Source organism: Catharus ustulatus, chromosome 3, assembly GCF_009819885.2.
Source record: "Catharus ustulatus isolate bCatUst1 chromosome 3, bCatUst1.pri.v2, whole genome shotgun sequence".
Classification (NCBI taxonomy): Eukaryota; Metazoa; Chordata; class Aves; order Passeriformes; family Turdidae; genus Catharus; species Catharus ustulatus.
This window is the reverse complement of record NC_046223.1, coordinates 118,676,257-118,703,875: the sequence shown is the minus strand read 5'-3', so window position 1 is coordinate 118,703,875 and position 27,619 is coordinate 118,676,257. Positions and strand designations below refer to the sequence as shown.

At 52.6% G+C, this 27,619-nt stretch overlaps 1 protein-coding gene across 1 annotated transcript; it reads right to left on the bottom strand.

Annotated features, from left to right (window-relative positions):
* Nucleotides 1-1,841: 1,841 nt before the first annotated feature.
* Nucleotides 1,842-26,836, bottom strand: ADCY3 (adenylate cyclase 3). Its single transcript, XM_033055421.2, has 20 exons — nucleotides 26,156-26,836; nucleotides 20,639-20,788; nucleotides 18,951-19,081; nucleotides 18,064-18,175; nucleotides 17,446-17,573; nucleotides 16,526-16,684; nucleotides 16,262-16,424; nucleotides 15,380-15,487; nucleotides 14,901-15,043; nucleotides 14,663-14,824; nucleotides 12,583-12,670; nucleotides 11,883-11,999; nucleotides 11,278-11,531; nucleotides 11,043-11,124; nucleotides 8,328-8,486; nucleotides 5,948-6,094; nucleotides 5,016-5,129; nucleotides 4,056-4,182; nucleotides 3,847-3,971; nucleotides 1,842-2,418 (listed from the first exon to the last, which is right to left on the bottom strand). The coding sequence occupies exons 1-20, from the start codon at nucleotides 26,834-26,836 to the stop codon at nucleotides 2,236-2,238; spliced, it is 3,333 nt and encodes a 1,110-aa protein (XP_032911312.1). The 3' UTR covers nucleotides 1,842-2,235.
* Nucleotides 26,837-27,619: the final 783 nt, after the last annotated feature.

The window sequence follows — 27,619 nt, the reverse complement described above, 5'->3', positions numbered from 1 at the left end:
GAAAATTCCCAAAGAAAAAAAAAAATACTGATGAGAGCGTTCGGAGAAGGTGACGACGGGGGAAAAAATGGGAATTGGGGATGGATCCAAAGACTGGGAATGGTGGGGCGGGAAATATTTGGGATGAGTGAATGAGGTGGAATTCCCAGTTTGGGAATTCTGGGAATAAACTGGGAGGTTTTCCATGGGACAAGGCACAGGGGATGGATTCCCACCAGAAATGGGGGAATTAGGGTGGGATTTTGGGAAGGAATTCCTGGCTGGGAGGGTGGGGAGAGACTGGAAAAGAATTCCCAGAGAATCCCTGGCTCCCTGGGAGTGTCCTAGGAAATCCTGGAGCAACCCGGGATGGTGGGGTTGGAATGGGATGGGATTTAAAATCCATGGATCCCATCAATGGAATTCCGGGATTCTGGGATTCAGGACACTCAGGATCCATCCCAAGGGATCTTCATGGAATTCAGGGATGGAAAAGGGAAGGGAGACCCCTCCTGGAGTCCCAAATTCCCAGTGAAGCCCCTGGATCCCAAAATTCCTTCCTGGAGAGGAGTCAGGATGGATCCAATCCCAGGCTGTGAGCACTGGGAATGGAGGGAATTCCCTGGGTTTTGGAAGGAATTCCCAATTTGACTGGAATTCCCAGAGAATTCCTAGATCCCAGGGAGTGTCCAAGGAAAATCTGGAATGTGTCCCTGCCCGTGGAATGGGATTTCAGGTCCCTTCCCACCCAAACCATTCTGGGATCCCTCCCAACCCAACAACCCCTTGGAAAAGCGCTGGAGCCCCTCCTGTTCTCCTTGGAAAAATACAGGATGGGAATCAGAAATCCGGCTTTGGAATTCCATCTCAAGGAATGCCCCCGGCTCCCCAAATTCCATGGGCACTATTCCCGGTGCCACAGATCCAAATCCCAGTCCTGATTCTGATCCTGACCCTGATCCCAATCCTGATCCCAATCCCAGTGCTGAACCCAATCCTGATTCTGATCCCAATCTCGATCTCAGTCTCAATCCTCATCCCAATCCTGATCCCAATCCTGATTCTGATCCCAGTCCTAGTCAGATCCCAACCCCCATCACCATCCCCATCCCACTCCTTATTCCTATCCTGATCCCAATCCATTTCCCAATCCCAATTTTGATCCCAATCCTAATCCTGATGCCAATCCCAGTCCAGATCCCAATCCTGATCCAAATCCTCATCTCAATCTGGATCCCAATCCCACTCCTGATCCTGATTCCAATCCTGACCCTGATTCCAATCCCTATCCCAATCTCAATCCCAATCCCCATGCAATTCCCCATCCCCACCCCCATCCTGCTCCCAATCCCAATCCTAATCCCAATCCTGATCCTGTTTCTGATTACAATTCTGATCCCAATCCTGACCCCAAACCAAATCCTGATCTTGATTCCAATCCTGATTCCGATCTCAGTCAGATCCCAATACCCATCCCAATCCCAATCCTGATGCCAATCCTAATCCTGATCCCAGATCCCAATTCCAATCCTGATCTCATTCCCAATCCCAATCCCAATCCTGATTCCAATCCAAATCCCAGTCCTGAATCTATTCCGATATTCGATCCCAATCTCACTCCTGATCCTGATCCCAATTCTGACCCCAATCCTGGTCCCAATTCCAATCCCAGTCCTGCTCCGATCCTGACCCTGATCTCAATCCTGATTCCATTCCTGATCCCAATGCCAATCCCAATCCCAAAACCAATCTCAATCCCGATCCTAATCCTGCTCTGACCCTGATCCCAATCCCGATCCCAATCCAGATCCCAATCCTGATCCCAATCTCAATCCAGGCCACGGTTCACAAATAAAAACCCATCATTTCTCCAATAAAATTTATGGATCTGGAACGCACAACTCCTGTCCTTTCCCAAGTCCAAGCCGGATCCGGATCCGAGCTCTCCCAGCTCCTCCCGGCTGTGCTCCGGGGGAATTTGAGAGGAACTTTCTGGCAAATCCCAGATTTGCTCCTGTGGAGTCTTCTCAACCATCCCTGAGTTTGGATCTCCTGGAATCGCTGCCACCGCTCCAAGTCCGGCATTCCCGCAGCGGAAAATCCCGGAAATAAAAAAAAAACAAAACCCAAACAAGCCCAGATCCGCCTTTCCCCTCTTTTCCATAAAATCCGCTCAAAAAAAAATCCCAGAGCCTTCGGGAAGGGCCGTGCCGGGGGGATGGGCTGCGGATCCCGGTGGATATTCCCGAGGAATCCTCAGGAATTTTCCAGCACCTGGTGGGGCAGGGGCACGGTGGTGCCTCCGAGGAACGATCCCGGTTTTTCCCGGCCCTTCAGGAAGAAGGTCAGGAGCTCCCCTTTGCCCTTGACGTAGACGGCGCCGCGCCGGACGAAGCGGAATCCGTACTCCTTCAGGATCTGTTGTGTCTCCTCCACCACCTGCCAGGAAAAATTGGGAATCTGGGAATTCTTCCCCGGTGTGGGATGTCGGGAAAAGAGGGAAGAGCTCGGAGAAACGGTTGGGTTGCAGCTGCGGATGGAAAATTCCCAGGGAGGAGAAAAATTCCAGGGAGGGTGGGGAAGGGATGGGGTAGAATTGTCAGGGAATTCCTGCATCCTTGGGAATGTCCAAGGAAAGGTCGGAGAAACCTGGGATAGTGGGATTGGAATGGGATGGGATTGAAGGTCCATGGATCCCATCCCAATTCATTCCGGGATTCTGGGATCCAGGACACTCAGGATCCATCCTGAGGGGTTTTTTATGGAATTTGGGGATGGAAAAGGGAAGGGAGACCCTTCCTGGAGTCCCAAATTCCCAGTGAAGCTCCTGGATCCTGAAATTCCTTCCCAGAGAGGAGCTGGGAAGGGGATGGATCCAACCCCAGGCTGGGAGAGCTGGGAATGTGCAACTGGATCAGGGAAGGATCCAGGGAATCCTCGGAGCCTTTTCCAGAGGGAAAGGAGAGCTGGGATTTGGGAAAGGGTTGGAGGGGCAGGAGCCAGGGAATGGCTCCCACTGGGAAAGGGGATCTTGGGAAGGAATTCCTGGCTGGGCTGGAATTCCCAGAGAATCCCTGGGAGCACCCAAGAGTGGATTTGGATCACCCAGGGATTGTGGGATTGGAATGGGATGGGATTGAAGGTCCGTGGATCCCATTCAAACCATTCTGGGATTCTGGGATCCAGAACACTCAGGATCCACCCTGAGGGATTTTTATGGAATCTGGGGATGGAAAAAGCAGGAAAAAAGGAAGGGAGACCCTTCCTGGAGTCCTGAATTCCCAGTGAAGGCCCAGGTGATCCCACCTGGATGTTTTTCCCCCGGGACCCCCACTTGGATTCCCCATCATTCCCAGCAGGGTGATCCCACCTGGATACTCCCCATCATTCTTGGGTGATTCCACCCGGACATTCCCCATCCCATTTGGATATTCCCATGATTCCAGGAGTGATCCCACCTGGACATTCCCAACCATTCCCAGCTGGGTGACATCACCTGGACATTCCCAAGATTCCCAACTGGGTGATCCCACCTGGACATTCATTTCCAAGACGCCAGGGGTGACCCCACCTGGACATTCCCAACCATTCCGGCCATTCCCACCTGGATGTTGCCCATGAGTCCCAGTCTGATCCCACCTGGATATTCCCAAGATTCCCAGTCTGATCCCACCTGGATATTCCCAAGACTCCTGGGATGATCCCACCTGGATGTTCCTAATTATTCCCGGTTGGGAGATCCCACCTGGACACCCCTTCCTGCCATTCCCACCTGGATGTTGCCCACAACTCCCACCTGGACATTCATTCCCAACACTCCAGGGGTGACCCCACCTGTCCATTCCCGCCCGTTCCCGCCGTTCCCACCTGGATGTTGCCCATGACTCCGGTGGACTCCATCCTGCTGGCCACGTTGACCGTGTTGCCCCAGATGTCGTAGTGGGGCTTGCGGGCCCCGATCACCCCGGCCAGCACCGCCCCCTTGTTCATCCCTGCCAGGGAACGGCGGAAAAACGCGTGGATGGCACCGGGGCCGTGCCAGAATTCCCGGAATTCCCAGCGCTCCCTGCACTTGCCGATGCGCAGCATGAAGTTGTTGAAGGACTGGTAGTTGATGTTCATCAGCGTCACCTTCATGGCCAGCGCGAAGTCGGCCAGGTCGGCCAGGTGCTGCCAGCGCTCCCGCTCCGACCGCGGCTCCTTCTGCGTGGAATTCCCAGGAATCGCACCCGGCCCACCTTCTCCCGGCGGCAGAGGGGCGGCGGGAGTTGGGATATGGGGATGGGATACGGGGAAGGAGGTGGGACTTGGGGATGGGGATGGGATTTGGGGATGGGACGCGGACATGGGACACAGAGATGGGACACAGAGATGGGAGATGGAGATGGGACAAGGATAGGACATGGCAATGGAAATGGGACATGGAGATGGGATTTGGGGATGGGACATGGAGGTGGGATATGATAATGGAATTTGGGGATGGGACACAGATGGAACACGGAGATGGAGATGGGATTTGGGGATGGGAAATGGAGATGAGACACGGATTTGGAGACACAGACACAGGACATGGAGATGATGGAGATGGAGATGGAGATGGGACATGGGGATGGGACATGGATTTGGGGACAAAGACACAGGACATGGAGATGGAGATGGGACACAGGGATGGGACACAGGGACGGGAACAAGGAGGAAGGAGCCAATCCCACAATCCCTAGGGATGTCCCAGGGCTGTTCCCAGGATCCCCAGGGATGTTCCAGGGCCAATCCCACCATCCCCAGGGATATCCTGGGGCCAATCTCACCATCCACAGGGATGTACTGGGGCCAATCTCACCATCCACAGGGATGTCCTGGGGCCAATCCCACAATCCTGATGGATGTCCTGGGGCTGATCCCACAGTTCCCAGGGATGTTCCAGGGCTGATCCCATGATCCCCATGGATGTCCCGGGGCCTATCCCACAATCCCCAGGGATGTTCCGGGGCCGATCCCATGATCCCAGGGATGTCCCGGGCTGATCCCGTGCTCACCATGGCTCCAAACCCGTTGGCGCCGGCGTCGGGCGTGACCCCGGAGGCGGCCATGTAGGTGCTGCCGATGGTTTTGATCTTGGTGATGCAGCGGAACTGGGGCTCGTCCAGGAGCTGCGCATGGACACGGAACCGGGATCGCCACAGGAACGGTCAGGTGGATCCCAGTGATCCCACCTACCTGGATGTTCCCCATCCAACCTGGATATTCCCCATGATTCCTGGTTCAATTTCACCTGGATATTTATTCCCGCTGATTCCCACCTGAATATTGCCCATAATTCCCAGTCTGATCCCACCTGGATATTCCCAGTTATTCCTGCTGTGATCCCTCCTGGACATTTCCCATAATTTCCAGTCTGATCCCACCTGGATATTCCCAATTATTCCTGCTGTGATCCCTCCTGGACATTCCCCATAATTTCCAGTCTGATCCCACCTGGATATTCCCAGTTATTCCTGGTGTGATTTCATCTGGATATTCCCTGTGATTCCCAGTGTGATCCCACCTGGATGTATCCATTCCCATCCGGACATTCCCTGTGATTCCAGTTGTGATCCCACCTGGATGTTCCCATCCCAGCCAGGAATCCCATTCCCATTCCCAGTCCTGCTCCCAGTCCCGTTCCCTTTTCCGGTCCCACTCCCATTTCCATTCTTATTCCCATTCCCACTCCTATTCCTATTCCCACTCCTATTCCTATTCCTACTCCTACTCCTATTTCTATTCCTATTCCTATTCCTATTCCCATTCCCCATCCCCATCCCCATTCCCATTCCCATTATCACCGTTCCCATGCTCATCCCTATGATTCCCATCCCCATTATTACCGTTCCTATTCCCATCCCCATTATTCCCATCCCCATTATTCCTGTTCCCATTATTCCTGTTCCCGTTACTATCCCCGTCACTCCCGGCGTTCCCGGCTCACGCCGTCGAAGTCGGAGATGATCTCGTTGAGGAAGCGCAGGCACTCGATGCCGCCGTTGTTGATGCTCTCCTCGGTGTAGAAGTCGGCGAAGTTGGGCAGGGAGGCGAACATCACCCCGATCTCCTCGTACGACTGGCTGTACAGCTCCTGGGAAACGGGGAACGCCGGGAATGAATGACATCTGGGAACACCAGGAATAAACCAACTTCGGGAATGAACCAGTACAGGGAATGAACCGACACCGGGAATGAACCAGCACCGGGAAAGAATGAACACTGGGAATGAACAAACACCAGGAATGAACCCACACCGGGAACGCCAGGAACGAACATCGGGAATGAACCAACACAGGGAATGAACCGACACCGGGAATGCCAGGAACGAACGCCAGGAATGAACCAGTGCTGGGAATGAACCAACACAGGGAATGCCAAGAACAAACACCAGGAATGAACCAGCACAGGGAGTGAACAAACACCAGGAATGAACCAACATCGGGAATGAACAAACACCGGGAACGAATGAACACCAGGAATGAATGAACGCTGGGAATGAACCAACACTAGGAATGAACCAACATAGGGAATGAGAAAACATTGGGAATGAACCGACACTGGGAACACCAGGAACGAACACCAGGAATGAACCAACATAGGGAATGAACTGACACCGGGAACACCAGGAAAGAACATCGGGAATGAACCAGCATCGGGAATGAACCAACACAGGGAATGCCAGGAACAAACACCGGAAATGAACCAACACTGGGAATGAACCAACACAGGGAGTGAACGAACACTGGGAATGAACCAACGCCGGGAATGAATGAACACCGGGAATGAACGAACGCTGGGAATGAACCAACACAAACACCAGGAATGAACGAACACCGGGAATGAACACGGGGAATAAATGAACACCAGGAATGAATGAACACAAACACCAGGAATGTACAAACGCCAGGAACGAACACCAGGAATGAACACCAGGAATGAATGAACGCCGGGAATGAACACCAGGAATGAACACCAGGAATGAATGAACGCCGGGAATGAACACCAGGAATGAACACCGGGAATGAACGCTGGTAATGAACACCAGGAATGAAAGAAAACCAGGAATGTACGAACACCGGGAATGAACGAATGCCAGGAATAAACGAACACCGGGAATTAATTAACACGATCACTGGGAATGAATGAACACCGGGAATGAATGCTGGAAATGAACACCAGGAATGAATGAATGCTGGGAATGAACACCGGGAATGAACATTGGGAATGAATGTCAGGAGTGAACGAATGCCAGGAATGAACATCAGGAATGAACACTGGGAATGAATGAAGGCCAGGCATGAACACCGGGAATGAACACCGGGAATGAACGAAACCCAGGAATGAAAGAACGCCGGGGATGAACACCAGGAATAAAAACCAGGAATGAACAAACACTGGGAATGAATGAACACTGGGAATGAACACCAGGAATGAACACCGGGAATGAACACAGGGAATGAACAAACACCAGTAATGAACGAACGCCAGGAATGAACGAACACCAAGAATGATCGCTGGGAATGAATGCCAGGAATGCACACCGGGAATGCCAGGAATCACCACCCCCCTGGGATAGCCTGGAATTCTCTCCGTGTTATTGGTTACCGGTATCAGTCACCGGTAATTGGTTACTGGTTATCCATTATCGGTTATTGGTTACTGACAATCAGTTACCGGTTATCAGTTATTGGAATACCACCTGGAAAAGTGGGAATACACCCAGAAATGCAGGAATATGGCTGAGAAATGCAGACATATGGGTTGGAAATGTGGGAATAAAGCCCGGAAATGTGGGAATACGGCCTGGAAATGTGGGAATAGGGCTGGGAAATGCAGGAATACAGCTCGGAAATGTGGAAATATGGCCCAGAAATTGGCCCAGAAATGTGGGAATATGACTTGGAAATGTGGGAATACAGCTCGGAAATGTGGGAATACGGCTGGGAAATGCGGGAATACGAGTTGGAAATGTGGGAATACGACCTGGAAAAGCAGGAATAACAGCTTGGAAATGTGGGAATATGGTCGAGAAATGCTGGAATATGAGCTCAAAATGTGGGAATATGGCCTGGAATACATCCCAGAAGCATGGGAATATGGATGGGAAATATGGGAATATTGCACAGAAACACGGGAATACGGCCCGGAAATGCAGGAATATTGCACAGAAATGCAGGAATATGGCCCAGAAATGTAGGAATGTAGCCCAGAAACATGGCCCTGAAATGTGGGAATATGGGCCGGAAAAGCGGGAATACAGCCTGGAAATGTGGGAATACAGCCTGGAAAAGCGGGAATATAGGCCGGAAAAGCAGGGTGCGGACCTCGTCGCGCTTTTTGGAGCCCAGGAAGTGTCGGGCCACGTGCTCGGGCAACATGTTGGCCACCAGGGCCTCGTTCCAGCGGCGCATCTCGGAGACGCGCTCCTTCTGCTCGTGCACGTCCACCTTCCACAGGAACAGCGTCCGCGCCAGCTTCTCCACCTGCGGGAAAACGGGAATGGGGGAATTGTGGGGAGTGGGAATGGGGGAATGGGGGAATGGGGAATGGGGGAATTGTGGGAATGGGGAAATGGGGGAATGGGGGAATGTGGGAATAGCGTCCGCGCCAGCTTCTCCACCTACAGGAAAACGGGAATGGGGGAATTGTGGGGATTTGGGAACGGGGGGAACGGGGGAATGAGGGAATTGTGGGAATGGGGAATTGTGGGAATAGGGAATAGGGGAATGTGGGAATATGAGAATGGGGGAATGAGGGAATGAGGGAATGAGGGAATGGGGGGATGGGGGAATGGGGAAACAGTGTCCGCACCAGCTTCTCCACCTGCGGAAAACACGGGAATGGGGGAATTGTGGGAATGGGAGAATGGGGGAATGTGGGAATGGGGGAACAGTGGGAATGGGGGAATGTGGGAACCGTGTCCGCGCCAGCTTCTCCACCTGGGGAAAACACAGGAATGGGGGAATTCTGAGGATTGGGAATGGGGAAACAGTGTCTGCGCCAGCTTCTCCACCTGTGGGAAAACACAGGAATGGGAAAAAACATGGGAATGTGGGGATTGTGGGAATGGGGATTTGGAATGTGGGAATGAGGACTGGGAATGGGGGAACAGCATCCAAGCCAGCTTCTGCACCTGGGGAAAATGGGAATGGGAGAATTGTGGGGATTGTGGGAATTCTGGGAATGTGGGAACAGCGTACGCACCAGCTTTGCCACCTGCAGAAAACGGGAATGGGGAAAACGGGAATGGGGGAATTCTGGAGATTAAATGGGGGAACAGGGATTAGGAATGGGGGAACAGCGTCCATGCCAGCTTCTCCACCTGTGGAAAAACAGGAATGGGGGAGAAACAAGGGAATGGGGGAATTCTGGGGATAGGGAATGTGGGAATGGGGTCCTGGCCACTTTCTCCACCTGGGAAAATGGCGGAATTGTGGCGACTGGGAATTGTGGGAATGTGGGAACAGGATTTGGGAATGTGGAGATTGGGGTTTGGGAGTGTGGGAACAGCATCCGAGCCAGCTTCTCCACCTGCGAAAGATGGGGGGGAAATTGGAATGTGGGAATGTGGATATGTGGAAATTGGGAATGTGGGAACGGGGTTTGGGAATGTAGGAATGGGGTTAGGGAATTCTGGGAATTCCTGACCAGCTTTTCCGTCTGGGAATGGGGTTTGGGAATGTGGGAATTCCTGGGTCCCCCCTGGTTTCCTGTGGGAGGAAAGGTTTGGGAGAATGGTTTGGGATGAGGAACGGCCCTGGGGTGGGAATGGGATAATGGGATGGGATGGGATGGGATGGGATGGGATGGGATGGGATGGGATGGGATGGGATGGGATGGGATGGGATGGGATGGGATGGGATGATGGGGTGAGGTCCTTCCCAGAATTGGTGGGGGCTGGAAAACCCTTCAGGGTTTTCCTTCGAAAAGCTGGAGGTGCTGTGGATGGGCCTGGGATAAATCCCAGTGCCCTGGAACTTCCAAGGAATCAGGGAAGGGAATTGGGAAGGGAATTTGGGAATGGATTTAGGGTGCAAAGATGAGGAAAAGGAGGAAATGGGAGGAAAGGGCAGGAAAAATGAAGAAAAAGGGGAAAAGGGAGGAAAAGGGGAAAACCGAGGGACGAAAAGGGAAGGGGGGAAAGGAGAGGGAATCGAGAAAGAAAAGGAAGGAAAGGGGGAAGGAAAGGGCTGGAAAAGGGAGGAGGGAGAAGGAAAAGGGAGGGAAGGAAAAAGAAAAGGGATGGAGAAGGAAAAGGGAGGGAAGAGGAAGGAAAAGGGAGGGAAAAGGAAAAGGGAGGGAAGGGGAAGGAAAAGGGAGGAAGGAGGAGAGGAAGAAAGGAAAAAGAGGGAAAAGGGAGGAAGGAGAAGCAAATAGAAGAAAGGAAGAGGTAAAGGAAGGAAAAAGGAAAAGGAAGGAAGAAGAAGAAAAAGGAAAATGAGGGGAAAGGGAGGGAAGGAGAAGGAAATGGGAAGAAGGAGGAGGAAAATGGAGGATGAAGAAGGAAAGGGAAGCAGGAGGGAAAGAGAGGAAGAACAAGGAAAAGGAAGGGAAGGAGGGGCAGGAAAGAGTAAGGAAAAGGGAAGAAAGAGGAGGAAAAGGGAGGAAGAAGAAGGAAACAGAAGAAAGGAGGAGGAAAATTGAAGGAGAGGAAGGAGAGGAAGGAGAGGAAGGAGAGGAAGGAAGGAAGGAAGGCAGGAAGGAAGGCAGGAAGGAAGGAAGGAAGGAAGGAAGGAAGGAAGGAAGGAAGGAAGGAAGGAAGGAAGGAAGGAAAAAGAGGGAAAAGGGAGGAAGGAGAAGGAAAATGGAGGATGAAGAAGGAAGGGAAAGGAGGAGGGAAATGGAGGAAGGAGAAGGTAAAGGAAGGGAAGAAGAAGGAAAGGAAGGAAGGAGAAGGAAAGAAAGAGGAGGAAAATGGAAGGAAGACAAAGGAAAAGGAAGGAAGAAGAAGAAAAAATGAAAGGAATGAGGACGAAGGAGAAAGGAGGAGAAGGAAATGGATGGAGGAGAAAGAGGAAGGAGCTGTTCCAGGCACTCACGTGCCGGGAGAAGTAGTAGAAGCTGAGCATCACCACGAAGATCATGGCAGTGATGGAGAACTTGGAGGGCACCAGCACCGACCTGCGGGGACACCGAGGGATCCAAGTGTCCCTGACCCTCTCCCCCTGTCCCTTCCCTCTGTTCCCTCTCCCCTGTCCCCCCTCCCCTGTCCCCTTTCCCCCTGTCCCCTCCCCCTCTCTCCCTGTCCCCTCCCCTGTCCCCTTGCCCCCTTACGAGCCGTGCTGGCCACGCCGTCGGTCGTACTGGTCCAGGATGGGCTCCCACGCGGAGAAGTTGAGGGCGCCGGTGGCCACCGTGACGAGCACCATGAGGGTCAGCTTGACCATGTGGCTCACCTGCACCAGCATCACGGTGGCCACCAGGGCCAGCAGCGCGATGTGCCCGTAGTACTTGGGCTGCTCGGCGCAGCCCCGAGGTGGCCCCGCCGTGGCGTTGGCCACCGGCCAGCGGTCACGGCGGCAACCGAGCTGGGGACAAGAGGCTGGGGTCAGCACGTGGTGGCCACCATGGCTACCAAGGTGATGGAGCTGCAATAGCTGGGTGGCTCCTCACAGCCAGCACACGGTGGCCCTGATGTCCCATTGGCCACCACCCCATGGTCCCCACGGTAGCCCAGTTGGGGACATGGTGGCCACCACTGCCACCAAGGTGATGGAGTTGCCTCATCTGGGCTACTCCTCACAGCCATGACCCTGTGGTGGCCCTGCTGTGGTGGCCCCGATGTCCCATTGGCCACCTCTCATGGTCCCCATGGTAGCCCAGCTGGGGACAGGAGGCCGGGCCAGCAGTCGGGGCACTGTGGCCACCTGCCAGCTCACCATGTCCAGGACGTCGGCGGCGGTGACGATGGCTATGGCCGCCATGGCCCAGGAGTTGCGAGCCCAGCGCGTGCGGTCGATCCAGGCTGAGAAGGCCACCAGCCGCGGGGGAAAGGCCTGGGGACAAGGGACAGCGCGGGGTCACGGGGGGACACCGAGGGGTGGCCACCATGGCACCGAGGGGTCCCCAAGGTGTGGCCAGGATTGTCCCCAAAGTGTCCCTAAGATGTCCCCAAGGTATGACCAGGATTGCACCCAGGTGTCACCAGGATTGTCCCCAAAGTGTGACTGGAATGTCCCCAAAGTGTCCCCAGAATGTCGCCAGGATGTCCCCAAGGTGTGACTGGAATGTCCCCAAGGTGTGACCAAGATGTCCCCAAAGTGTCCTCAAGGTGTCCCCAAGGTGTGGCCAGGATTGTCCCCAAAATGTGGCTGCAATGTCCCCAGGGTGTCCCCAGGGTATGACAGGGATTGTCCCAAGGTGTTCCCAAAATGTCCTCATGCAGTTCCCAATGTCCCCAGTGTCCCCAATGTCCCCCCAATGTCCCCCCAATGTCCCCAACATCCCCAATGTCCCCACAATGTCCCCAATCCCCCCAACATCCCCAATGTCCCCCCAATGTCCTCAATGTCTCAAATCCCCCCAATCCCCATAATGTCCCCACATTGTCCCCCAGTGTCCCCAAGGTGTCCCTGTCACCCGTGGGAAGAGTGCGGCCAGCGAGCAGAGCGTCAGCAGCACCAGCAGCACCTCGCCCGCCGCGAACGTCGCGTAGTTTGTCACCAGCCTGGGGACAAACACACAGCCGGGCTTGACTAATCCTGGGATCAGCAGGGACACAATTAATCACAGCCATTGCATTAATTACGTTAATTACGTTAATTAAACTGAGTGGGGAAGGGGGAAGAAGGGATGGGAAATGGGAATGCTGAGAGTTAAATTAACAAGAGAGGTTTGGGTTAGAGGGGAAATTTGGGAAGGACTTGTCCTAAAAACCCATCCTAATGCTAGGACTGATCCTAAAGAAGGGATCCCAAGTACCGATCCCAAGAGCTTATTCTAGTTCTAGGACTTGTCCTAAGAACTTATTCTAAAAACTGATCCTGAGAACTTACTCTAGGATTTATCCTAAGAACTTATTCTAAAAACTTATCCCAAGAACTTACTTTAATTCCAGGACTTATCCTAAGAACGCACTCTAAGAACTTATCCTAATAATTTATTCTAAGAATTTTTTTCTAAAAACTTATTCTAAGACCTTATTCTACTTCTAAGAACTTATTCTATTTCTAGGACTTATTCTAAGAATTTATCCTAAGAACTTACCCTAATAACTTATTCTAAGAACTTATTTTAATTCTAAGAATTTATCCTAAGAACTTATTCTAATTCTATGACTTATCCTAAGAACTTGTCCTAAGAACTTATTCTGAAAACTTTTTCTAAGGATTTACCCTAAGAACTTATTATAAGATCTGATCCTAATTCTAGGACTTATTCTAAGAACTTTTCTAAGAAACTATTCTATTAACTTATTCTAATTCCAAGACTTATCCTAAGAACTTAATCTAAGAATTTATCCTAAGAATTTATCCTAAGAACTTATCCTAAAACTTACTCTAATTCCAGGACTTATCCTAAGAACTTCTCCTAAGAACTTATCCTAAAAACCTACTCTAATTTGAGGACTTATTCTGAAGAAGTTTTCATAAGTACTTATTCTAATTCTAAGAACTTATTCTAATTCTAGGACTTACCCTAAAAACTTATCCTAAGAACATAGTCTAATTCTAGGACTTTTCCTAAGAAGTTTTTCTCAAGCATTTAACTTATTCTAATTCTATGACTTATTCTAAGAACTTATATTATGAATTTGTCCTAAGAACTCATCCTAATTCTAAGATTCATCCTAAGAGCTTATTCTAAAAACTTTTTCTAAGAATTTATTTTAGAACTTATCCTAAGAACTTATGCTAAGAACTTGTCCTAAGAACTTATTCTAATTCCAGGACTTATTCTTAGAATTTATTCTAATTCTAGGACTTATCCTAAGAATTGATCCTAAGAATTGATCCTAAGAATTTACTCTAATTCCAGAACATATCCCAAGAACTTATCCTAAGAAAGAACTTATCCCAATTCCAGGACTTATCCTAAGAACTTATCCTATGAATTTATTCTAATAACTGATCCTGAGAACTGATCATAAGAACTTATTCTAATTCTAGGACTTATCCTGAGTTTATCCTAAGAACTTATTTTAAGAACTTAATCTAATTCCAGGACTTATTCTAAGACCTTATCCCATGAATTTATCCTAATTCTAGGACTTGTCCTGTGAATTTATTCTAATTCTATGAATTTATCCTAAGAATTTACCCTAAGAACTGATCCTAAGAACTTATTCTAATTCCAGGACTTATTCTAAGAACTTACCCTAAGAACTTTTCCAAAGAATTTATCCTAAGAACTTATTCTATTTCTATGACTTATCCCAAGAACTTGTCCTAAGAACTTATTCTGAGAACTGATCCTAATTCTAGGACTTATCCTAAGAACTCATTCTATGAGCTTATTCTAATTCCAGGACTTATCCTAAGAACCTATCCTAAGAACTCACCCTCAGGACGAGAACTCCTGTCACCAATAAATCTCCTCTGTCTCTTTTTGGACCCCCTGACCCTTCGTTTCCCCGACAAACCCGCCCCAAAACCCCCCCGGGGTGCCACCCCGGTGCCACCAGCGCTGTCCCCTCGTGTCCCCAGGGCTGTCCCCGCACCAGGGGTCGAGGACCGCCTGCAGCAGCGCGCTGAAGAGCAGCACCACGCAGGAGCAGCTGAAGGCAGCGCCGCTCTGCTTCTCCTTCTCCACCGAGTAGCGCGTCTCCATCTCGGGGTCGGTGAAGCGCAGCGACAGCCGGAACGTGCTGTGGCCCTTCAGCCTGCGGGGCGGGGTGGGATCAGCGGGAATTCCGCCGGGAATGCGGGAATGCGGGACCCCCGGGGGTGGGCACTCACGCCTGGATGGACTCGCGCTCCAGCAGCGCCTCGTTGAGCAGCCGGTGCAGCTCCGGCTCGTTCTGCGCCGCGCCCGAAACGCGCTCGGCCAGGTCCCGCAGCCGCAGGCGGCGCCGGGGGTTCGGGAAGGACGGGTTGGGGACCTGGGGACAGCGGGGACAGTGGGGACAGAGCGGGGACAGTGGGGACAGTGAGGGGATAGAGCGGGGACAGAGAGGGGACAGAGTGGGGACAGAGCTGGGATAGAGTGGGGACAGAGAGGGGACAGAAGGGGACAGTGAGGGGACAGAGCGGGGACAGAGAGGGGATAGAGAGGGGACAGAGAGGGGACAGAGAGGGGACAGTGCTGGGACAGTGTGGGGACAGAGCGGGGACAGAGCTAAGACAGAGGGGAACAGTGTGGGGACAGAGAGGGGACAGAGAGGGGCCAGTATGGGGACACCATGGGGACAGGGAGGGCACAGTGTGACTGGTGTCACCTCTCCGTCGTCGTCCTCGGGCTCCAGGCCGGGCTCGGGGCTCAGGCTCCCGTTGTGGGATGTGGCCGGAGGGGGGGACACGCCGTGGGACGAGGTCAGGGACAGCTTCTGCAGAGGACATGGGCACCGGGGGGTGGCACCGGTGACAGCGGTGGCAGTGGGTGGTGGCAGAGGTGGCGCTGGTGGTGGCACTCAGAGCAGTGTAGGGTGAGGTGGTGATGGGTAACGTGGTGGGACATGGTCACCATGGGTGTCCCCAGTGCCACCACTGCCACCGGATTCACTTGTCACACCATGGGGATACAGTGACAGTGTCTGTGGTGCGACAAGGCCACCCTGGGTGTCCCCACGTCCCAGTGTCCCCAGTGTCACCGCTGCCCCCACTGTCACTCAGCCCACCGTGGAGCACAGTGACAGTGTCTGTGGTGGGACATGGTCACCATGGGTGTCCCCAGTGGTGTCCCCATGTCCCCAAAAGTGTCCCCATGTCCCAGTGATGTCCCCAGTGATGTACCCATGTCCCCACCAGTGTCCCCAGTGATGTTCCTATGTCTCCATGTCCCCAGTGATGCCCCTTTGCCCCCAGCAATGTCCCCACCACTGTCCCCAGCAGTGTCCCTGTTCCCCAGTGATGAGCCCAGCAATGTCCCATTATCCCCAGTGACGTCCCCATGTCCCCAGTCATGTCCCCAGCGCTGCCCTCAGCAATGTCCCTGTGTCCCCACTGATGTCCCCATGTCCCCAGCCATGTCCCTGTGTCCCCAGTGGTGTCCCCATGTCCCCAGTGGTGTCCCCAGTTATGTCCCCAGCACTGTCCCCATGTCCCCAGCGCTGTCCCCATGTCCCCAGCACTGTCCCCATGTCCCCAGCAGTGCCACTCACCACGCCGTTGACGCCGTGCCGCAGTGGCTGCTTGGGGACCACCACCAGGTAGGTGACGATGCCCTTGTCCCTCAGGTAGTCACAGCGGGAGCCGCCCTCGCCCGGCTCCACCTCGAACTCGCCCTTCAGGCAGTCCACGGTGCTCTGCGAGATGTGCACCCGCCTGCCGCGGGCCACCGGGGTCACCGCGGCCACTGGGGACACTGTGACCACCACTGGGGTCACTGTGACCACCACCGGGGCCACCATGGCCAGCGCACTCACCCGGGGATGCCGCCCGCCTCCATCTTGTTGGCCACGGTGACGTCGGTGGACCAGACGTCGAACTGCCAGCGCTTCTGGCCCAGCACGCCGCCCAGCACGGCGCCGCTGTGCACGCCCACGCGCATGTCCACGGCCGTGCGGGTCTGCTCCCGGACGGAGCTGGGACAGAAACGGGAATGGGAATGGACAACTGGGAATGTCCACGGCCGTGCGGGTCTGCTCCCGGACAGAGCTGGGACAAAAACGGGAATGGGAATGGGGAATGTCCACAGCCGTGTGGGTCTGCTCCCGGACAGAGCTGGGACAAAAACGGGAATGGGAATGGGAATGGGAATGGGAATGGACAACTGGGAATGTCCACGGCCGTGCGGGTCTGCTCCCGGACAGAGCTGGGACGAAAACGGGAATGGGAATGGGGATGGGAATGGGAATGGGGATGGGGATGGGAATGGGGAATGGGAATGGGGAATGTCCAGGGCCATGCGGGTCTGCCCCTGGACGGAGTTGTACCAGGAAGAGGGAATGGGGATGGGAATGGGGATGGGAAATGGGAATTGTAGTGGGAAATGGCCATGGGGAATGGGGAACGTTCACGGGGAATGCGGAGTATCCATGGGGAACACAGACAATCCGCAGGGAATGTGGCCGTTCTCCAGCCTCAGCACAGCTCGGCCTACGTTGGCAACAACCATCCACACATCCCATTATCCCATCCCATCCCATCCCATTCCCATTCTCCTTCCCTTTCTCTTTCTCATCCCCATCCTGATTCCAATTCCCATCCCCATCCTGTTCCCATTCTCATTATTCCCATTATTCCCATTCCCATTCCATTCCCATTCCCATGATTCCCTTGATTCCCATGATTCCCATTATTTCATCCCATTCCCATTCCCGTTCCCATTCCCGCCGTCCCTTACGCGATGGCCTCCACCATGGCCAGCCCCATCCGGATGGAGCAGGCCGCGTGGTCCTCCCGGAATTCCGGCAGCCCGCAGATGCAGTAGTAGCAGTCCCCCAAGATCTTGATCCGCAACTGATGGTGTTTCTGGGAAAAATGCCAGAATTCCGGGAGAAATCCCCACGGGAAATTCCCGACACCACAATGCAAATCCTCGGATTTTCCCACACCCCTAATCATCATCAGGACGCCTCTATCATCCCAAATTTTTGGGAATTTTTGGGGTTTTTTTTGGCAATTGCAGGATTTTTTTGGCAATTTTTTCTGGAATTTGGGGATGTTTGGAGGAATTTGGGAGGGATTTTTTTTGGAATTTCAGGATTTTTTAGGGGATTTTTTAGGGGATTTTTGGGGGTTTTTTTTGGAATTTCAGGATTTTGGGGGGAATTTTTGGGGCTTTTTTTGGCAATTTCAGGATTTTTTGGGGGGAATTTTTGAGAGAATATCAGGATTTTTGGGGGGAATTTCAGGATTTTTTGGGGGATTTTTGGGGGGATTTCAGGATTTTTTGGGGGGAATTTCGGGATTTTTGGGGGAAATTTTGGTATTTTTTTTGTGCGTGCCAGGGCGCACTCACGGCGGCCAGCTTGTCAAAGCGGGCGAAGAGCTCGTTGAGCAGCTTGACGAGCTCCTGGGCGCTGCAGGACGAGGAGAGCTGCGTGAAGCCCACGATGTCCGCAAACAGGATGCTGCGGGAACAGCGGAATTCCCAACGTGATTCCCATTTTCCACCTCCCCCCTCCAAAAAAAAAAAAATCCGGGATGCTCCACAAAATCAATCCCAACTTTCCCCATTCCCATTTTCCCCACAAAAAAATCTGGGATGTGGTGAAAACAGCACTCAACAAATTCAATCCCTATTTACCCCCCCTGTTAATCCCAACTTCCCCCCAAAATTTCCATTTTCCCAAAAAAACAAACCAAATCCCATTTTCCCCCAAAAAAATTCAGGATGTGGTGAAAATGCTGCTCTAAAAACTCACTCCCAACTTCTCCACAAAATTCCCATTTTCCACCAAAAAAACCTTGATCTCAGCTTCTCCTTTCCTGTTTTCCCTAAAAAAAAAATCCCAGATTTGGCAAAAACGCTGCTCTACAAACTCAATCCCAACTTCCCTACAAAATTCCCGTTTTCATAAAAAAACAAAACTCAAATCCAACTTCCCCATTCCTATTTTCCTCCAAAAAAATATGGGATACGGAGAAAATGCTGCTTGACAAACTCAATCCCAGCTTCCCTCCGAAATTCCCATTTTCCCTAAAAAAACCAATTCCCGGATCTGGCTAAAACCCCGCCCCACAAACTCCCCACATCCCCCTCACCCCGACCATGACCAACTCCTTCTTTTTTTAATTTTTTCCAGGCAGGAAAACGACCAAACGGGGGGAATTCTGTGGGATCCATCCCATTTTTTGGGGTTTTCCCCCCCGGGCGGTTTTCCCGGCGGGAATTCTGTCCGGCACCTGACGTTCTCGTGGCGGTACATGTACATGGTGTTGAACTGCTGCAGCTCCTTCTGGCTCGGGTCCTTCTTCATGTCCTTCAGCATCTCGTCCGCCACGTGCTTGGGCAGGATGGACAGCATCAGCCGCTCCTGGGGAATCCCGCCGGGAATTTGGGATCCAGGATCCCCAGGGAGGGTCAGGAAAAGGGGGGGAAAATCCCAGGATACCAGGATTGGAATGGGATGGGATTGAAGGCATCGCAGCCCAAACTGTTCTGGGATCCAGGATGATCAGGATCTATCCTGAGGGATTTTTGTGGAATTAGGGGATGGAAAAGGGAAGGGAGACCCTTTCTGGAGTCCTGAATTCCCAGTGAAGGCCCTGGATCCTGAAATTCCTTCCTGGAGGATGGGGATGGATCCAATCCCAAACAGGGAGAGATGGGAGAGGGGGGAATTCCCTGGGAAATGGGGGAAATGGGATTTGGGACGGAATTCCCGGCTAGGCTGGAATTCCCAGAGGATCCCTGCATCCCTGGGAGTGTCCAGGGAAATGTGGGGACGGGATGGGATGGGATGGGATGGGATGGGATGGGATGGGATGGGATGGGATGGGATGGGATGGGATGGGATGGGATGGGATGGGATGGGATGGGATGGGATGGGATGGGATGGGATGGGATGGGATGGGATTGAAGGTCCATGGATCCCATCCCAAACCATTCTGTGATTCTGGGATCCAGGACACTCAGGATCCATCCCGAGGGATTTTTATGGAATTGGGGGATGGAAAAGGGAAGGGAGTCCTGAATTCTCAGAGAATTCCCGAAATTCCCTCCCGGAGAGGAGTTGGGATGGATCCAATACCAGGCTGGGAGAGTTGGGAATGGAGGGAATTCCCTGGGAAAGGGGAAAGGGGGATTTGGGGAGGAATTCCCAGCTGTGCTGGAATTCCCAGTTAATCACTGTGAATGTCTGAGGAAAAGTTGGAGCAGCCTGGGATAGCTGGATGAGCTCCTGGAATCCCAGGATCCCATTCCCAGCCCAATTCCCACCTGGCACCCCGTTCCCACCTCCCACTACAATCCCAAAATCCCTCTGGGACCCCAATCCCCATCCCATTCTCAATCCCAAAATCCCAATCCCATTCCCAATCCCATTTCCGCTCCCATTCCTATTCCTGATCCTGTTCCCACCTGGCATCCTGTTCCCACCTCCCACCATGATCCCAAAATCCCACCGGGTGTCCTGGCCCCATTCCCAATCCCGATCCTATTTCTGATCCCATTCCCATTCCTGATCCCAATCCCGATCCCATTACCAATCCTGCTCCCATTCCCAGCCCCATTCCCAATCCCGATCCCATTCATGACCACGTTCCTGATCCAATTCCCGGCCCCATTCCCGCTCCCAATCCCGATCCTGATCCCATTCCCGATCTCATTCCCACCTGGCATCCTGCTCCCACCTCCCACCACAATCCCAAAATCTTACCCAGTATTCCCATTCCCATTTCTGATCCCACTCCAATTCCCATTCCTTTTCCCACTTCCGATTCTGATCCCATTCCTATTCCCGTTCCCGTTCCCATCCCCATCCCCATTCCCATTCCCATCCCCGTTTCCCATTCCCCATTCCCATTTCCCATTTCCCATTCCCCAAATCCCCATCCCCATTCCCAAATCCCACTCCCATTCCCATTCCCACCTGCTGCTGGCTCTGCTCCTCCAGGTTGAGTTTGACCTCGAGCGATTGCCGCGCCTCCAGGAACGCCTTGCGGTGCTTGCGGTCGGCCATGACGTACGACATGGCGCCCACCGTCAGCGCGCACGCGTACACGCACACGTTGGACACCAGCTGGCGGACGCGCGGACACACCGACGGACGGACGGACGCACCCACGGAATTCGGAGCGAGGGATCCACGGGCGCCGGGGAAAGGGAGTTCGGAATGGCGGCGCGCCGGGGGAGAAAGAGCGGGAGTTTGTTACAGTGGGGTGTTTGGGATGAGAGCAGTGGGAATGGCCGGGATTTGGGATCATGGGATATTTGGGGAGAAACGGCGGGAATTTGGGATCATGGGAACTTGGGGGAGAAACGGTGGGAATTTGGGATCATGGGATATTTCGGAAAAAAAGCAGGAATTTGGGATTGTAGGATCTTTGGGGAGAAACAGGAGGAATTTGGGATCATGGGATATTTGAAGAAAAAAGCAAGGATTTGGGATCCTGGGATCTTTGGGAGAAATGGTGGGAATTCGAGATCATGGGATAGTTGGGGGAGAAATGGCAGGAATTTGGGATCACGTCATCTTTGGGGAGAAACTGCGGGAATTTGAGATCGTGGGGTATTCGGGATGAAGCTGTGGGAATTTGGGATCATGGCATCTTTGGGGAGAAACTGCAGGAATTTGGAATCATGGGATCTTTGGGGAGAAATGGCAGGAATTCGGGATTGTGGGGTATTCAGAATGAAACTGTGGGAATTTGGGATCAGAGGATATTCAGGAAAAGAGCGGGAATTTGGGATCGTGGGATATTCGGATTGGAGAATGGGAATTTGGGATGGTGGTGTGCCAGGGGAGAAAGAGCGAGAGTTTGTTACAGTGGGGTGCTTTGGGATGAAAAAAGTGGGAACTGCAGGAATTTGGGATCACAGGGTATTTGAGGAAAAAAGCAAGGATTTGGGATTGTGGGATCTTTGGGGAGAAACTGTGGGAATTTGGGATTGTGGGATCTTTGGGACAAAACAGTAGGAATTTAGGATCATGGGATATTGGGGAACAAATGGCAGGAATTTGGGATCATGGACTATTTGGGATGAAACTGTGGGAATTTGGGATTGCAGGATATTCAGGATTAAACAGCAGGAACTTGGGATCAGAGGATATTCAGGAAAAATGAGTAGGAATTTGGGATCACAGGATCTTCGGGAAGAAAAAGCAGGAATTCAGGATTGTGGGATATTTAGGATGAAACAGCGGGAAATTGGGATTGTGAGATGTTCGGGAACAAAAAATGGGAATTTGGGATTGCAGGATATTCAGGACAAAATGGTGGGAATTTGGGATTAGGGGATGTTTGGGATTAAATCACAGAAATTTGGGATTGCAGGACCTTGGAGCAGAAATTGCAGGAATTTGGGATCACAGGATCTTTGGGAACAAACAGCAGGGAATTTGGGATCGCAGGATACTCGGGAACAAAGAACGGGAATTTGGGATCATGGGGTATTTGGGCAGAAACAGCAGGAATTTGGGATCTTGGGATATTTGGGGAGAAATGGGGAATTTGGGATCTTGGGATATTTGGGAACAAAGAGTGGGAATTTGGGATCATGGGATGCTCAGGATGAAAGAACAGGAATTTGGGGGGTGGGATATTTGGGATGAAACAGCACGAATTTGGGATCAGAGGATATTCAAGAAAAAAAGAGCAGAAATTTGGGATCATGGGATATTTGAGGGAAAAAAAAGCAAGAATATGGGATCTTTGGGGAGAAAAAATGGGAATTTGGGATCGTGGGATCTTCGGGATGCAAGAGCAGGAATTCCAGGATGAGCAGAGCCGCCATGGCCCTGCCCTGGAGAACAACATCAGATTCCATTTTGGGGTAAACATCGGGAATTCCAGGTAAACATCAAGATTCTCCAGGGATTCCTGGTGCGCAGAGTCCCGGAGATGTTTTGGAAAAAGGTAGCAGCTGGGCGGATCCCAGGGGATCTGGGGGGATCCCGAGGGGATCCCGTGGTGCCGCTCCCTGGGAATTGCAGCCCTCAGAGCAAGAAAAATCCGGAAAAACAGGCCAGGCTCTGGATCCAGGGGTTGGTGGCGCTCTGGCCCTGCAGCGCTCCCTGGGATGGCCAAAAATTCAGGAATATCCTGGTTCTGTGGGAAAAGCTCCAGCATGGAGAGGAGCCTGGATCCCAAACCCTAAATCTGAAAATCTGTGGGAAAAGCTCCAAACTCAGATCCCAAATTTTGCAGGAAAATCTCCGATCCCAGATCCCAAATTTTGCGGGAAAGGTTCCAATCCCAGATCCCAAATTTTGCAGGAAAAGCTCCAACACGGAGAATAACCCAGAGCCCAAAATCTGTGGCAGAAGTTTCAATCCCGGATCCCATATTCTGTGGGGAAATCTCCGATCCCAGGTCCTAAATCCTGCAGGAAAAGCTTCAGTCCTGGATCCCAAATTCTGCAGGAAAAGCTCCCACATGGAAGAGATCCCAGATCCCAAATTGTGCAGGAAAAGTTCTGATCCCAGATCCCAAATGCAGCCGGAAAAGATCCTGGATCCCAAATCCCAGATCTGAAATTCTGTGGGAAAAGCTCCAATCTTAGATCCCAAATCCTGTGGGAAAATCTCCAATCCTGGATCCCAAATTCTGCTGGAAAAGTCGCAATCCCAGATCCCAAATCCTACGGGAAAAGCTCCGATCCCAAATCCCAAATTCTGCAGGAAAGATTCCAATCCCAAATCCTATGGGAAAAGCTCCAACACAAAGGAGATCCTAAACCCTAAAACCCAAGGGAAAAAGTTCCCATCCAGGATCCCAAACTGTGCAGGAAAAATTCTGACCCCAGATCCCAAATGCAGCCGGAAAAGCTCCAATCCCACATCCCAGTTCCTCTGGGAAAAGTTCTGGCACAGAGAAGATCCCAGACACCAAATTCTACAGGAAAACCCCAATCCCAGATCCCAACTTTTGCAGGAAAAGCTCCAACATGGAGTAGATCCCAGACCCCAAATTCTGTGGGAAAAGTTCCCATCCCAGATCCAAAATCCTGCTGGAAAAGCTCCAATCCCAGATCCCAAATTCTGTGTGAAAAGCTCCAACATGGACTAGATCCCAATCCCAAAATTCTGCAGGAAAAATTTCCCATCTTCAATTGCAAATTCTGCAGGAAAAGCTCCAATCCCAGATCCAAATTCTGAAGGAAAAGATCTGATCCCAAACCCCAAACTCTGCGGGTAAAGTTCCAATCCCAGATCCAAAATCTGTGGGAAAAGTTCCCATCCCAGATCCAAAGTTCTGTGGGAAAAGCTCCAGCACAGAGGAGATCCCAAATCCCAAATTCTGTGGGAAAAACTCCAATCCCACACCCAAAATACTTCAGAAAAAGCTACAATCCCATATTCCAAATCCTGCTGGAAAAGCTCCGATCCCAAATCCTGCTGGAAAAGTTCCCATCCCAAATCTCAAATCCTGTGGGAAAAGCTCTGATCCCAAATCCTGCAGGAAAAGCTCTAATCCCAAATCCCAAATCCTGCAGGAAAAGTTCCAATCCCACACCCCAAATCCTGCTGGAACAGCTCTGATCCCAAACCCCAAATCCTGCAGGGAAAATCTCCCACCCAAATCCCGATCCCTCAGGATCTTCCCGAATTCCATCTGCTCTCCCCGCCCCATCCTCCTTCAGGCTGACCCCAAAACCAGCCGTGCCCTCGAGACTGACCCTGATTATTCCCGGACACGCCGTTCCCAAGGTTTTCCCGGCTCTGGAAAATTATTAACTCGAAGCTGGCCTGGTCAAAAAATCCCGCTTTTCCCAAATCCTAAAGCGGAACTGAGATCTTCCCAAACTCCAGAGGAAAACCCGGGAATGTTGTCAGAACACTGAGATTATCCCACAAACCCCAAGCCATGCATCCCAAAAATACGGAAAAACTGGCATTTCCGGGTTTTTTTTGGGTTGTGTTTTCCAGATTCTCAGCATGAACTCCATGTTCCCAAATTATCCCAAAAAAGGGAATGAATTCCCACTTTTTCCTCCTTATTTAGGCTGGGAGCAGCTGGAGCTTTCCCGGAAAATCCCAAATTCCCACAGGGTCCTTATGGAGCTGCCTGTGGGATTTTCCCAGGGATTTTCCACACATTTCTTTTCCCCCCATCCTGATACAGGAAACGCTCAGGAATATCCATGGGGGAAAAAGATTTGGCCTGAATTCCCAGATTTTTGGGAATAAACCCAATCCCTGGTAGGTGGTTTCCGGGGAAATATTCGGGATTTGGAATTCCCAGGGATTATCCTTGCTCCAGATCCACCGACTCATCCTTGAAGACACATTTGGGATTGGGGATGAAGTTCCATCCCAAAAAATCCCTGGGAAAATGGTAATCACCCAGGAATGTGGGAATGAATCCCGATTTTTCCTCCAGGGAAAGCTCCAGCCACATTCTGACTGTTTCTGTCCATTTTTTTGGGGAATTTTGGCCATTCCAAGGGATGTTGGCACAAGTAGGCCTGGATGGGGAAATATGGGAATTCTGCCTCAGTTTCCCAAAATTCCAACTGCATTCCAGGTTCTCCAGACAGTTCCTGGGGAAAACTAATAGATAACTCATGGATAACCCTTGGATAACCCTTGGATAACCCATGGATAACCCATGGATAACTCATGGATAACTCATGGATAACCCATGGATAACCCATGGATAACCCATGGATAACCCATGGATAACCCATGGATAACTCATGGATAACTCATGGATAACCCATGGATAACCCAGTGATAACCCATGGATAACCCATGGATAACCCATGGATAACCCTTGGATAACCCATGGATAACTCATGGATAACTCATGGATAACCCATGGATAACCCATGGAAAGCCCCTGCAAGCCCAAATGCAGAAGTTCCTCTCCCATCCCACCATTCCCTTTTGCATTCCCACCATTCCCACCCCATTTCCCGTCCCTTCCCACTCCATTCCTGCTCCATTCCCACCCCATTCCCATCCCATTTCTGCACCTTCCTGGCTAGCACCCCTTGATCCATAGAATCCTGTCTATTCCCATCCCATTCCCACCCCATTCCCTGTCCATTCCCACCCCATTCCCGCCCCATTCCCACTATTCCCACCCCATTCCCTGTCCATTCCCACCACTCCCACCCCATTCCCACTATTCCCACCCTATTCCCACTATTCCCGCCGCATCCCACACCTGCCTGGCCAGCTCCTCTCCATCCATGGGATCCTGTCCATTCCCACCCCATCCGTGCTCCATTCCCTGTCCATTCCCACCACTCCCGCCCCATTCCCACTATTTCCGCCCCATTCCTACAGCTGCCTGGCCAGCTCTCCTCCATCCATGGGATCCTGGCCATTCCCACCCCATCCCAGCTCCATTCCCATTATTCCCACCCATTCCCACCCCACTCCCTCCCCATTCCCACCACTCCCACCCATTCCCACCGCATTCCCGCCCCATTCCCGCACCTGCCTGGCCAGCTCCCCTCCATCCACCTCCCTCTCCTCGCCCCTCTGGAACGCGGCGGCGATTCCCAGGAGCAGCGCGTGGCCGCCGCAGGACGCGGCCGTGAGCAGCAGGATCCGCGCCAGGCGCAGCGGCAGCGTCAGGAAGCAGGAGAAGGCGAAGAACGCCTGCCACCCCACCGTGTCCACAACCTCGGGAAAACTCCGCTGGAATTCCAGCCCCAGCAGCCCCCAGAGCTGCGCCACCAGCAGCGCCCACAGCGCGCACGGCAGGAATTTCTGGGAAAAGCGCTCGGGCAGCACGCGGGATTTCAGGATGAGGAAAAGCGAGCCGTGGGCTACCAAGCCGGCCAGCGCGGCGAGCGCCGGGAAAAGTTTTTCCATGCGGGAAAAGCCGGCGCACATTCCCAGGATGTAGCAGTCGAAGAGGGCGGCGAAAACCACCAGGACCAGCAGCGTCTCGTGGCGCTGGCGGCGGAAATAAGTCTGGTAGAGCTTTTCCAGGGATTCCGGGGAGAAGGAAAAACGCCGGGAATGCGGCAGGCACGGGCAGCGAGCGGCCGGAGCTTCCTGGGATCGGCGGATCCCGGCGCCCTCGGGATCCGAGGGGAAACTCAGGGAATAATCGGCGGAATATTCGGCCGAGAATTCCGGCTCCGAGAATTCGCCGCGGGGCCGGGGCATCCTGGAATGATGGATGGAGGGATGGGATTCCTGGATTTGGGGGTTTGGGGTTTTATTTTTTTGGGAATGTTGGGATGCTCAGCGCAGCGTCACAGGCGGTATCGCCATCCTGCCGGGCCTTCCTCCCGCTTTTCCAGCTGCCTCAAGGCCGGGAAAACGCCGGGATTGGGAATTGAGGGTGGTGAGGAGAGGGAGGCCGGGATTCCCGGATAATTCCCGGATCCTTCCCTGTTCCTTCCCGGCCGATTCCCGGATAACTCCCGGATCCTTCCCTGTTCCTTCCCGGCCGATTCCCGGTTCTTTCCCGGCTGGGATTCCCGGCTTGATTCCTGGATCCTTCCCGGTTCCTTCCCGTCTGATTCCCGGTTCCTTCCCGGATCCTTCCCGGCTGATTCCCAGATGATTCCTGGCCGGGATTCCCGGTTTGATTCCCGGTTCCTTCCCGGCCGATTCCCGGCTCCTTCCCGGCTGATTCCCGGCAAATTCCCGGATGATTCCCGGCCGGGATTCCCGGTTTGATTCCCAGTTCTTTCCCGGCAAATTCCCGGATGATTCCCGGCCGATTCCCGGATCCTTCCCGGTTCCTCCGCGGCTCCTTCCCGGTTCGATTCCCGGTTCCTTCCCGGCCGGGATTCCTGGGTGATGATTCCCGGTTTTCTCTCTCCCGGTCGATTCCCGGCTCCTTCCCTTCCCAGCTCCTTTTCCAGGTGCTTTCCCAGCTTTCCCAGCTCTGCCCCAGAGATGTCGCGATGCCTGCCCTGCTCCTCCTTCCCGAGATGCCTC

Coding starts and splice junctions, on each gene's coding strand:
- ADCY3 (XM_033055421.2), bottom strand. CDS start 26,836: ATGCCCCGGCCCCGCGGCGAATTCTCGGAGCCGGAATTCTCGGCCGAA. Junction 19,082..20,638: donor AGGAGCAGAGCCAGCAGCAG/GTGGGAATGGGA, acceptor GGGATTCCCCAG/GAGCGGCTGATGCTGTCCAT. Junction 15,044..15,379: donor CCGAGGACGACGACGGAGAG/GTGACACCAGTC, acceptor CGCTGTCCCCAG/GTCCCCAACCCGTCCTTCCC.